This window comes from Lactuca virosa, chromosome 3 (genome assembly GCF_052849685.1).
Source record: "Lactuca virosa cultivar CGN04683 chromosome 3, Lactuca_virosa_CGN04683_v6, whole genome shotgun sequence".
Lineage (NCBI taxonomy): Eukaryota > Viridiplantae > Streptophyta > Magnoliopsida > Asterales > Asteraceae > Lactuca > Lactuca virosa.
Genome location: NC_136428.1, coordinates 139,480,939 through 139,492,972, shown reverse-complemented (window position 1 = coordinate 139,492,972; position 12,034 = coordinate 139,480,939). Strand labels below are relative to the sequence as shown.

The following is a 12,034-nucleotide window of genomic DNA, read 5'->3' as shown; positions in this document are numbered from 1 at the left end:
ACTGGTGCCAATTTGGTGCTAGCTACCAGTAGACATGGAAGGGAGATTCAGATGAAGAAGCTTTTTATACTTGCATTAATAAGATTACATCTAACACTCAGGTGGTCAAAGCTTGACTTTTTTTGTGATGGTGTTGTCCTTGGTTTCCAGTAGTCAGCTTTTAGAAGCATAGTAATTTTCATTTACTAATTTGTTCACAAACATATGTGAAGTTTCTTAACAAAAAGCCATTCAAATGAATACATATTGACAAGAGGCATATAGGTAACTTAAGAAAAGTAAAAAGAACACTGAAAGTACAATATATTGATCAGGCAAAAGATGTCAATTCAAAGAAAGATCCTTCATTAACAGATTTGAAACTTGTTGCATTGTTGGTCTTTTATGTGGATTGGAGTTCAAACATGCTCTTGAGAGATTCAAAACCAACTTAACTTGTTTCTCAACTTGGGATGAGGGAGGAGGTATCCGACTATCTCGCACGTTTGTTGGCACCAGATAATCAGCGGACAATGTTGGTAATGATGTTATGAGATCTCCTGGATGCTTTCCCATTATCACTTCTAGTGCAACAACTCCAAAGCTATACACATCACATTTCTCATTTGCCACCATCGTATAAGCAAGCTCTACATCCAAAGAAACATGAGATAAAAACAAAAAAGCTATATCAATCCCACAAGATTCTAACATAGATACATATTTCTATATATCATACAACTTAAGAATATGTAGAACTAAACTCACAAGGTTGAGTTACCTGGCGCAATATAGCCATAGGTGCCTGCAATTGCGGTCCAGTTGGAAGAGTCTGGCTTTAAAAGCTTGGATGCGCCAAAATCAGAAATATGTGCTTCATAATCAGAATCAAGAAGGATGTTGGCTATGGATATGTCTCTATGAATTATTGGAGGTGAGCAGTCGTGATGCATATAAGCCAAACCATTAGCTACACCCTTTACTATATTTACCCTTTTCAACCAATCCAATTCATTTGCTAAGACATCGCTTCTTAAGATTGATCCAAGGCTTCCCTTTTCAAGGTATTCATAAATCAAAAATGAGTGGCGGACATGGGAGCAATATCCATAGTGTTTCACTATGTTTCGATGCCTTATTTTCGTTAATGCTCGTACCTCATTAAGGAATCCATTATGGTCAACATTCTCAGATGATGAGTGTAGTTTCTTGACAGCTACCACATTGTCAGGTTGTAGCTCGACTTTGTAAACCATACCATATCGTCCGGTCCCAATGCAGTATGCTTCATCGAAATCATTTGTTGCCTTCATGATATCAACATACACTACTTTTCCATCAAAACTTGTAATTGAAAAATAATCACCACTTTCATCATTGGATGGTTTTTGAGGAGACTTCTTCTTTTGCTGTTGATAACCAATGAGGCAATACGTGAATACACCAAGTAAAACAGCCCCGATTAGAGGGAGCATAATTACAAGTATAAGCTTATGATGAAAGGGATCATTTTTCTTCTTCATAATTTGACTTGGACAAAGTTTCACTCCGGTAACATTCCCACACAAATCTAGATTGCTTTCTATGGACGCATTCACAAAGTTAGCGGAAAGGGGGACTGGACCTGACAGCTTATTGAAAGAAAGGTTGATATCAATCCCGTTAGGCAAACTTGTAAAAGCTCCAGGAATAGAACCAGATAGTCTATTGTGAGAAAGATCCAATTTTTGCAAACTTTGAAGACTTTGAACTTCAGATGGTATCTCTTTTATGAGAAAATTCTGAGACAAATCAAGTTCTGTAAGCTGAACTAATTTACCAATCTGGGAGGGTATTTTCTCAATGAGCTTGTTATTACTAAGATTCAAGTAGTGGATTTGTGCCCATTGACCAATACTTGTTGGAATCGACCCAGTCAATCTATTTTTGGATAGATCGAGTACTTCAAGGAGTTCACAAAATCCAAGCTCTAGAGGTATAACACCTGAAAGTTGGTTGCCAGCCAAATACAAATACAACATACTTTTCATCTTCCCAAACTCCTTTGGGATCTCACCAACCAAACGATTTGAAGACAGATTAAGTCTTCTTAGTTGAGTTAAATTTCCAAACTCTGGAGGAATAGAACCACTAATTTGATTGTTGTTCACCTGGAAATCAGTGAGAGACTTCAACTTCCCAAGTTCACTAGGAATGGGACCAGCGAGCTCATTGTAAGACATATAAAGGAGATTTAAAGATGTCAAATCACCAAACGATGAAGGAATAAAACCACTAAGCTGATTTACTATCACTGAAAGACGAGTGAGAGACTTCAACTTCCCAAGTTCACTAGGAATGGGACCAGAGAGTTGATTGGTGTGCAAATAAAGGAGATTCAAAGATGTCAAATTACCCAATGATGAAGGAATAGAACCACTAAGTTGATTCTCAACCACCTGAAGATGAGTGAGAGACTTCAAATTCCCAAGTTCGATAGGAATGGGACCAGAGAGTTGATTAAAGCTCACATCAAGATCAGTGAGAGACTTCAAATTCCCAAGTTCAACAGGAATGGGGCCAGATAATTTATTCCAATCTAGGTACAGAACCTGTAGGTTACTCAGGTTTGCTAGCGATAAAGGAATAGAACCACTAAGTTGATTGAAGCTCACATCAAGATCAATGAGAGACTTCAAATTCTCAAGTTCAATAGGAATGGGACTAGATAATTTATTCACACCTAGGTACAGAAGATGTAGGTTACTCAGGTTTGCTAGAGATAAAGGAATACAACCACTAAGTTGATTGTCACTTACATCAAGAAAAGTGAGAGACTTCAAATTCCCAAGTTCGCTAGGAATGGGACCAGAGAGTTGATTTTGGTTCAAATAAAGGACATTCAAAGATGTCAAATCACCCAATGAAGAAGGAATTGAGCCAGATATATTGGTTGAGTATAGGTGCAAGATGTTTAGCTGGTGCAGGTTTCCTATTTCAGGTGGGATTATTCCAGAAAACTTATTCAGTGAAAAATCAAGATATACAAGTTTGGACAGAAGTTGAATTTCTGGTGGGATGGGGCCAAATAAGTTGTTTAGACTGAGATCAAAATGAGTAAGATTTTGTAGCAAAGAGAATGAAAATCGATGAAGCGTACCCTTTAATCCAGATGATGTGAGGTTCAACTTCTGAATGCTCCCATCAGCATTGCAAACTACTCCAAACCAAGAAGTGCATGGAAGTGATGCACTAGAATTCAAAGGCAGGGGAATCCATGAAGAGAGTAAGGAGTTTTTGGGGATTTCAAGGCTTGCTTTCCATTTAAGAAGAGCATTGGCTTCCTCCAAAGAAGCAGAAGCGAAAGTTGGTATGAGGGTGAGTGTGATGATTAATAGAGGTAGAAAGAAAAAGAAGAAGTTTGACATTATTTGCTTTGCCATGTTGCTTTTAATAAAAAAAGGAATGGTTTGCATGTCCTAATTTATACTTGAGCTACCTTTTTCTCTTGTTTTCATTTTTCACTTACTTGAAAAGGAAATTTGAGCAGTGTCATATTCATTTTTCGACAGGGAGTGTCTTTTACGTTAGAGGTCGATGTCATATTTTTCCACAAAGCAGTGTATTAGACTTTGAATTGTATCTATCTGTCATGACATTGATCCTTTTTTCGTAGAAAAATAAAAATTCTTGTAACCGGAAATTTAGCAAGGCACTAGGATTACAAAAAGACAACAGTATTAGATGTTATTGTTGGATTTAACAATGTAATACTATAACTTACCTTGATTATTTAGACATTTACTTTTCTTTTCTGATAAATGCTAATAGAAGTTTCACTCAAACTGTGTTTTACTTCATAATCAATTCTGTAACTGATGACTATTATACAGATGATCCATATCAAAACTGTGTGAATGGGTCAATTGAGATAGGGACATAAGGGTCCTTTAAAAGAATCTAAAAAACAAATAGACATGTTGTGTTCCTTGAACGTGTGAATGAGGGAAAGAATATAAATATGAATATAGTTAAATAAAAACTAATGGTTCTTATTGTTCCCTGCAATCTGTTTCATCTGTTAATTCCTTTTATCTCCTGAAGTGTATCAAACGTATTATACATGCATAGACTTAAAAATGAAGATAATTAAATAAAAAGTGAAATACAACTGTATTATTGTTTGTTTCTCATATTTCCACAATTGATTAGTTTACACAAATCTTTAGAATTAATCTGCACATCATATTTCTTGAATCAATTCCCTCTCTTAGGGTCCTTATCTTCACATATTAGTGACATCCACTAATGTTCTTGGGTCCTCTCTATGTTAATGAGTCAATGGAGAGAACTTTCTTTGGTCTTTCAAAAAAATCTAAAATAAATGAATGAACCTTTCATTAAACGACGGAAAAGCAATGATTTAGAAAGTGTTATTTTTTTAAATGACACCAAGCTATCATATTTTAATTTTTTTAGTTACAAAAGACCATGTATCTCACGAATAAAAAAAATCATGAATCTCCCATTTCACAAAATGGGTTTTTCAGTGAATATTTTTTGAAAATGATGTCAATTCTAAAAAAAATCATGAATCTCCCATTTTAACTCACGTCATGTCAATTGAGCATTCAACACCAATCCCCGATCTCGTAAATCACCATGTACAATTCAAAACAATAATGATAAAGTAATATGTGTAACTAATTTCGAATTTTCAGTGGGTTAAACCCAACCACAAAGATGTACAACACTTATGATGCATCTAGTACAAATCCACATTGCACATTGTATAAAAAAATGAACGGAAAGTGAAGTGTGACCATTAATTTCCTAGATTTTGAAGAGTGATGGGAAAATGAAGTGAAGCCGACGTGACTAAAAGAAGGTGAAAGGTAAAATGTGACCCCATACTAGGGCATTAGTCTCACTTGTACAGTACCACAGCCTCCCCTTAATTACTCTAGTACATCTGCTCCCTTTTCAATTCAAATATCAACTCTTAAGATCCTGCTTATTTCTAATTTCCAACTCTTAAAATCTATTATGTACATGAACTTAGCTCACATTACCCTGTCAAAGCAACACTTGAAATTTATGTTGTAATAACACTTCCTTTTTTTATACAATTTCACCAAACATCCTCAATTATCGATATTTACTCAATTTTGTATGAAATACAACTTTGGATCGGAATCAAGAATAACCTATTAATCTTTTAGAACCCTCTTTATAGTTCCAGAACTTAAAACACTCATCTATTCACATAAATTTGGAATTAAACAATAATGTCTCCCTTATAAAGAGAAAATTACAAATATAGCTAAATTCCTTAATGACTTGGCCAAAAATCTAGCTGGAAACGTCCCCACACCACCTCCGATATCGAGCCCGATTCGAATCGTTCCATGTTTCTTCATCGCTAACACTTCGTCTATCGCAAATTCAGTTCCGGTTTTACCCTTGATCACCCACCGTGTTTTCTCTCTACCCTCAAGGTCAAAACAGTCTTTACAGTCATCAAAATGTTTTTGGTTGTGGGACCGGTTTATAAGGCATGTGTAGTTCTTGCATGTGTATGCTGTCCAAATGACTGACAAATCAGGTGGTGTTGACCAGAAGCTTTCGGGAATTTGGTAGGGTTCAATGTAGTGTGGTGGTGATGGTGGGCGGCAGCAGCGGCGGGGGAGCGGCTCGCAGCCTTTGAGGAGGAGCTTTTGTGCTAAAATTTCATCATCCGGGCAGGATCCGTTGACCGGGTAGGTCATGTAGTTTTTAAGTTCCTGAAAAAGGGTACACGGGCTGCCCACCGAAGGGTAAAGTTTGTCTGGATCGAAATTTGAATTCATTCCAAATGGGAGGTGTTTTGGTGAGGTGAAGGCGAGGAATTCTGGCGGGAGGTGGTGGTCGGACGGCGGTTGACTGGCGGAAGGGTTGATCACCGGTGGTGGGTTTAAGGAACAATTAGGGGAGTAGAAAGTGGTGGAGATGAATAAGGTTAAGAGATTTGATGACAAAAGGATGAAAAGATAGAAGATGTCCATGGCTGACTTGAAATTAAAAGACTATACAGAGAAGAAAAAGAACAAGAATGCATGTGAAAGAGATGAAAGGTAAAGTGAAGAAAAACACCCAACTGTGTACCCTTTAGATTATACAGTGTACCCTTTAGATTATACAGACCACTTTATATACAGAAGTTCTACAAGGGTAAAAAAGGAAAAACACAAAAAAAAGGCAAATATGCAGCCTTAATTACAGGACATAAAAGCTTGATTTACAAGCCTGTCAAAAATCCTAAAACTATATACACCAAGATATTTGGTTACTATAATTACTCTTACACCCCCCCTCAAGTAAGACGTCCGTAAGGAAGACGCAACTTGACAGATAAGGCGTTAAACCTGACTTTAGAAAGTCCCTTTGTGAACAAGTCGGCTAACTGGTCCTCTGTTGAAATATAGTGTAACTTTAAAAATCCACAAGTGACCAGTTCTCTTATGAAATGGTAGTCGATCTCAATGTGACGGGTACGGGCATGAAAGACAGGATTGCATGCCATATGTAAGGCTGATAAATTATCACAAAAGAGAGAGGGAGGATGAAGAAAGATGTTTAGTTCACGAAAGAGGTATGAAAACCATCTAAGCTCCGCTGTAGTAGTTGCAAGGGCACGATATTCAGCTTCACTGCTTGATCTTGAAACTGTAGATTGTTTCTTTGCAGTCCAAGATACAAGATTTGGACCAATATAGATACAAGTACCTTTGGTAGACCGATAATCATTCGGGTCTCCTGCCCAATCAGAATCAGAGTAAGCTCGGATGTTAAATGTAGATGACAGGTAAAAGGTCAAACCCTCTTGTAATGTGCCTTTAATGAACCTTAGGATGCGTTTAGCAGCCTGAAGATGAGAGGTGCGTGGTTGGTGCATGAATTGACATACTTGATTAACTGAAAAAGTAATGTCCGGCCTAGTAAGTGTAAGGTATTGTAGGCCACCAACCATGCTACGATACTCTGTAGCATCACAGAGAAGATCACCCTCGTATAATGACAACCGCGAATTAGGAGCAATAGGGGTAGTTGCTGGCTTGCAGCTAGTCATGTTAAACCTCTCCAAAAGATCTAGAGCATATCTAGTCTTTTTTAGCTGCAAAGTATGAGAACTACGAGTTGCCTCAATGCCTAAGAAGTAATGCAAGTCACCAAGGCGTCGGCTGTCAAATGTGTCACATATCACATCAATGATCGATGAAACATTGGACGGAGAGGATCCTGTGATAATTATGTCATCGACATAAATTAGAATAACTGTAGTAGACTACTTAGTGTGTCTGATGAAGAGAGATGAATCAGATTGGCTGTTAAAAAAACCTTGGAGTAAGAGAAAATCATGAAGTCGTTGAAACCATGCCCTTGGACTTTGTTTGAGACCATAGAGTGCACGATCCAGTTTGCACACATGATCTGGAAAGGATTTAGAGATGAAACCTGGAGGTTGCTTCATATACACATCTTCATGTAGAATGCCATTGAGAAAGACATTTCTAACATCTAGTTGTTTGATATCCCAACGAGCATGAGCTAAGGAAAGAACGATACGGATCGTTGATGGTTTAACCACCGGGCTGAATGTCTCAGCATAATCAAGTCCTTCCTGTTGGGTGAACCCTTGTGCCACTAATCTAGCCTTGTGGCGCTCTAGGGACCCATCAGCTTTGCGTTTGACCTTAAAAATCCATCTACATCCCACAACATTCATACCTTGTTGAGATGGAATGAGGCGCCAAGTCTTGTTTTTGTGTAGAGCAGTAATTTCTTCCTGCATTGCGTGTTGCCAGTGATGAAATTTGGATGCCTGTTTAAATGTTCGTGGTTCATAAAACATGTCATCTGATTGAGTGGCTATCAGACCATGAGGCAAGGAGTGTGGTGAAGTTTGTTGGTAGATCTCAGCAATAGGTCTGACCTTGAGGACTGGATTTAAAATATCTGGACTTTCAGGGACTGGATTTGTAGAATCTGAATAAGGAGAGGTGGCAGATGGTGAAGAAGAAACCACAGGAGTGAATTCTGTACTTGATGGGGAAGAAGATTTGTCTGGGGTGAAGTTTAATTGAGTTGTCGGTTCAACAAATGTATGTTGATTATTAAATCGCGCTTTGCTGGGCCTACTAGGCGTTAGAGGATTTGTCACTGATATTGGGCTTGGCGTGTGAGGTGGCTGCCCAGTAGTAGTTGAACTGTGGATTTCGTCTGAATTTTGTGTTACTGCAATTCCGGGCTGTGATTTTGCTTGCGAGTTTGAAGCATGGTGATGACTGTTTTCAACAAAATGGTTGGTCTGCAGTGGCGGTGTTTGCCCATTTGAAGAACCTGTACTTTTATTTTTCAAGGGAAAATCCAATTCATCAAATACCACATGTCTAGAGATATAAATTCTACCATTCTTTAAGTCCAAACATCTATAACCTTTACGTGTATTATCATATCCAAGAAAAATACAGTGAGTTGATTTTGGCATAAGCTTGTGAGAGTTATACGGTTGGATATAAGGGAAACAAGAACACCAAAAACTTTTAAGAAAACGATAATCGGGATCACGTAAGAGAAGCTTTTGGTAAGGAGAAAGATAATTAAGTTGGCGCATGGGCAATCTGTTGATAAGATACACAGCAGTGTTAAATGCTTCAAGCCAAAACTTAAATGGAGTGTTTGATTTTGTCATAAGACACAGACCCATTTGAACTATGTGTCTGTGTTTTCGTTCTACAACACCGTTTTGCTGAGGTGTGTAGGGACAAGTGAGTTGATGTTTAATTCCACATTTAGAAAGAAAAGCTTTAAACTGACGACTAGTGAACTCACCACCACCATCAGTTTGTACAGTCTTAACAGAATGAACCGCACATATTTTTCGAGATAATTGATTTTCAATTTGAGTTTTGAAAGTGGCAAAAACATTAGCAACATCAGATTTGTGAAATAATGGAAAAAGCCACACATAACGAGATAAATCTTTAATTATAGATAGATAAAAACGATGACCATTCATAGACTGAACCGGGGCAGGACCCCAAACATCAAGATGAAGCATGTCAAGAGGATGACGGGCATTAAAATTCCTAGGAACAAATGCTAATTTAGAAGATTTTCCCATAGGGCATACATGACAACTATGTGTTTCTGAAAGTTTGCCATTTATTGGTAATTTAAACTTGCTGTAAAGAACTTTAAAGATATTAAAAGAAGGATGTCCTAAGCGATCATGCCAAATGTTGGGAGTTGACCATTCGCCTAAGAGAGCAATTGGACTATGAGAAGTATTTGGATTGAATGATAACTGATAAAGACCTCCAGAGCTATGACCAGAAAGAAGGATCTCCCGCGTCCGAATGTCCTTAACACGAAAATCACACCAGTCAAGTTCAAAAAAACAATTGTTATCCTTAGAGAATTGACGAATAGATAACAGAGGTTTGTGCAAATTAGGAATAAACAAAACATTGTTCATCTTAAAAGACCGATTTTCATGAAGAAAAGAAGATTTACCAATGTAAGAGATAGGCAAGCTTGTACCATTACCAAAAATCACTGAATTTTTACCTGTATACGGTGAATACTCAGAGAAGTTAGAGGGATCTGGTTTCATGTGGTTCGTTGCACCCGAGTCCAAAACATATGGTTCAGATTGTGAGAAGTATGCAACATTGTTATGTTGTGACCACACTCTAGCATCATGTCCATACTAATAAAACAATTGGCATGGAGCATCTTGATCAGGAAATTGACCTAGCTTATACGGAGTAGCTAGAATTCCTCTGCCATGAGGATTTCCTCCTCTAAACGAACCTCCTGTACAACCACCACCACGCCTACCTCTATTATTTCGACTATTTAGACTGTAACTGTTGTTCCACTGTTGACTGCCCCAATTACCTCTCCCCTGATTTCCGACTCTACCAAAGTTAGGGTTACCACGACCACGGCTTCCTTGATTTCCATTCCCGTTGTTATTAGGTCGAGATGATGATGATGATTGAGGTTGAGAAGAAGAGGTTTTGGTTGCAGTTAGGGCTGTGGCCTGTTCAACTGGGATTGCAAATTTTTTCTGTAGCATTTCTTCCTTAAGAAGCAATTCTGTCAAGTCATCAAGATTGAGTGACTGCCGAACATGTGATGATGATGTGGAGGTGAGAAGCTCTTTGAACTCGGCACCAAGACCACCAAAAATTCGTTGAATAAGTTCGTAGTCTTCAAGAGGTTTTCCTGCAGCAATAAGGGAATCAGATATATAGTTTTGGCTTGGAGAAGATACTTTGAAACAGAAAGGTCTGTTGGTTTCTTGAGGTTATGAAGGCGGTCTTGTAGGTTTTCAATTTGGATGGCTGATGTGGAGCCAAACCTCTTAGCCAGAACATTCCACGCTGCAGGAGCAGTGTCACAGGAGTTCAGGTATGGTTGAATGGCAGGGTAACAATGCCTTTTATCCGGCAGCAGATCAGGTCTATTGCATTCTTCCATGTGTCATGATCTGGGTTTTCTTTGCCAGCAGCTAGGGTTTTGGGGGGTGGGTTTGTGTTGATAACAAACAATAGTTTGTGAGCTCGTAGAAGGGTTTTGAAGAGGGTACTCCAGTTTACATAGTTTTCTTTGGTTAGATGGGTGTGAGCCATGATGGCATTAGGGTTGTAGAAAACAGGGAGAGAATGAGAATTAGTCATTGGTGATGAACCAGAATCGTTAGTCATGGTTGATTCAGATTCCATGATAAAGCTCTGATACCATAAAAGACTATACAGAGAAGAAAAAGAACAAGAATGCGTGTGAAAGAGATGAAAGGTAAAGTGAAGAAAAACACCCAACTGTGTACCCTTTACATTATACAGACCACTTTATATACAGAAGTTCTACAAGGGTAAAAAAGGAAAAACACACAAAAAAAGGCAAATATGCAGCCTTAATTACAGGACATAAAAGCTTGATTTGCAAGCCTGTCAAAAATCCTAAAACTATATACACCAAGATATTTGGTTACTATAATTACTCTTACAGAAATTACATGTAGTACTCTTTTTAATGTTCTTATAAAGGGAAAAACAAATAAAGAATTGTTATTTCGTACTAACTATCAAGTTAATCAAATATGTACATGTTAAGTTATATATATATATATATATATATATATATATATATATATATATATATATATATATATATATATATGGGTGAGATCGGTTGAGAACTTATAGTTTTTAGAGAGCCCGAGAACTAAAAGTAGACCGTTGGATCAAAATTATTCATTACGGACATGATCGTCATCTTACCAATCTCATTTAATGTTTAATTTTTTGTATTATTTAATATATTAATACAAATGTCTAAAAACTTACATCATAAATCAAAATTTCCAAATTTTTTTAAAAATAGTATTTTTCGTTTTTTTAAATGCAGATTTTTTTAATTTTTATAGAAAACATGAATTTTTGAAAAAAAAAATTAAAAAAAATATTTTTTAAAAAAAAACTGCAATTTAAAAAAAACTGTATTTTTTCAAAAAAATTGCATTTTTAAATAAAAAAAACTGCAATTTTTTCAAAAAAATTACAATTTTTTCAAAAAAACTGCAAAATTTTTAAAAAAGTTACATTTTTTTTCAAAAAAACTGTATTTAAAAAAAACTGCAATTTAAAAAAAAACTATATATTTTTTTAAAAAAATTATATTTTTAGGTGCATATATGCATAGTTTTTTAAATGTATATATGTATATTTCTTATACTATAATATTCATAAGTAAATCACAAAAAGTCTCATTTTTATTAATTAATCTATAAACATAATAGTACAAGTATTTTATTCGATACAAAATAAAATATAAAAAAATAAAAAATGCTACAATTTTCAAAGCGTTTTCATGTCATCGTGTCAATATTTCCCTATTTTCTTCAATTTATCATTTTTCACCTCTTCAATATTCACCACAATTTCTTCCAAATCTACAAGAAAATTAAAAAAAATGATTGATGCGAAAACATGCACAAAAATACATATGTGATTTACATGTGATTAAC

At 36.5% G+C, this 12,034-nt stretch overlaps 2 protein-coding genes across 2 annotated transcripts; both read right to left on the bottom strand.

Moving 5' to 3' along the window:
- Positions 1-244: 244 nt before the first annotated feature.
- On the bottom strand, positions 245-3,393 carry LOC145166637 (uncharacterized). The gene is made up of 2 exons (XM_079085655.1): positions 761-3,393; positions 245-629 (listed from the first exon to the last, which is right to left on the bottom strand). The coding sequence occupies exons 1-2, from the start codon at positions 3,384-3,386 to the stop codon at positions 325-327; spliced, it is 2,931 nt and encodes a 976-aa protein (XP_078941781.1). The 5' UTR covers positions 3,387-3,393; the 3' UTR covers positions 245-324.
- A 1,862-nt stretch (positions 3,394-5,255) lies between these two features.
- On the bottom strand, positions 5,256-6,018 carry LOC145164115 (putative methyltransferase At1g29790). Its single transcript, XM_079082837.1, has one exon. It carries the CDS (start codon positions 6,000-6,002, stop codon positions 5,256-5,258), a length of 747 nt encoding a protein of 248 aa, XP_078938963.1. The 5' UTR covers positions 6,003-6,018.
- Positions 6,019-12,034: the final 6,016 nt, after the last annotated feature.

Coding starts and splice junctions, on each gene's coding strand:
- LOC145166637 (XM_079085655.1), bottom strand. CDS start 3,386: ATGTCAAACTTCTTCTTTTTCTTTCTACCTCTATTAATCATCACACTC. Junction 630..760: donor CTATGGCTATATTGCGCCAG/GTAACTCAACCT, acceptor CTTTGGATGTAG/AGCTTGCTTATACGATGGTG.
- LOC145164115 (XM_079082837.1), bottom strand. CDS start 6,002: ATGGACATCTTCTATCTTTTCATCCTTTTGTCATCAAATCTCTTAACC.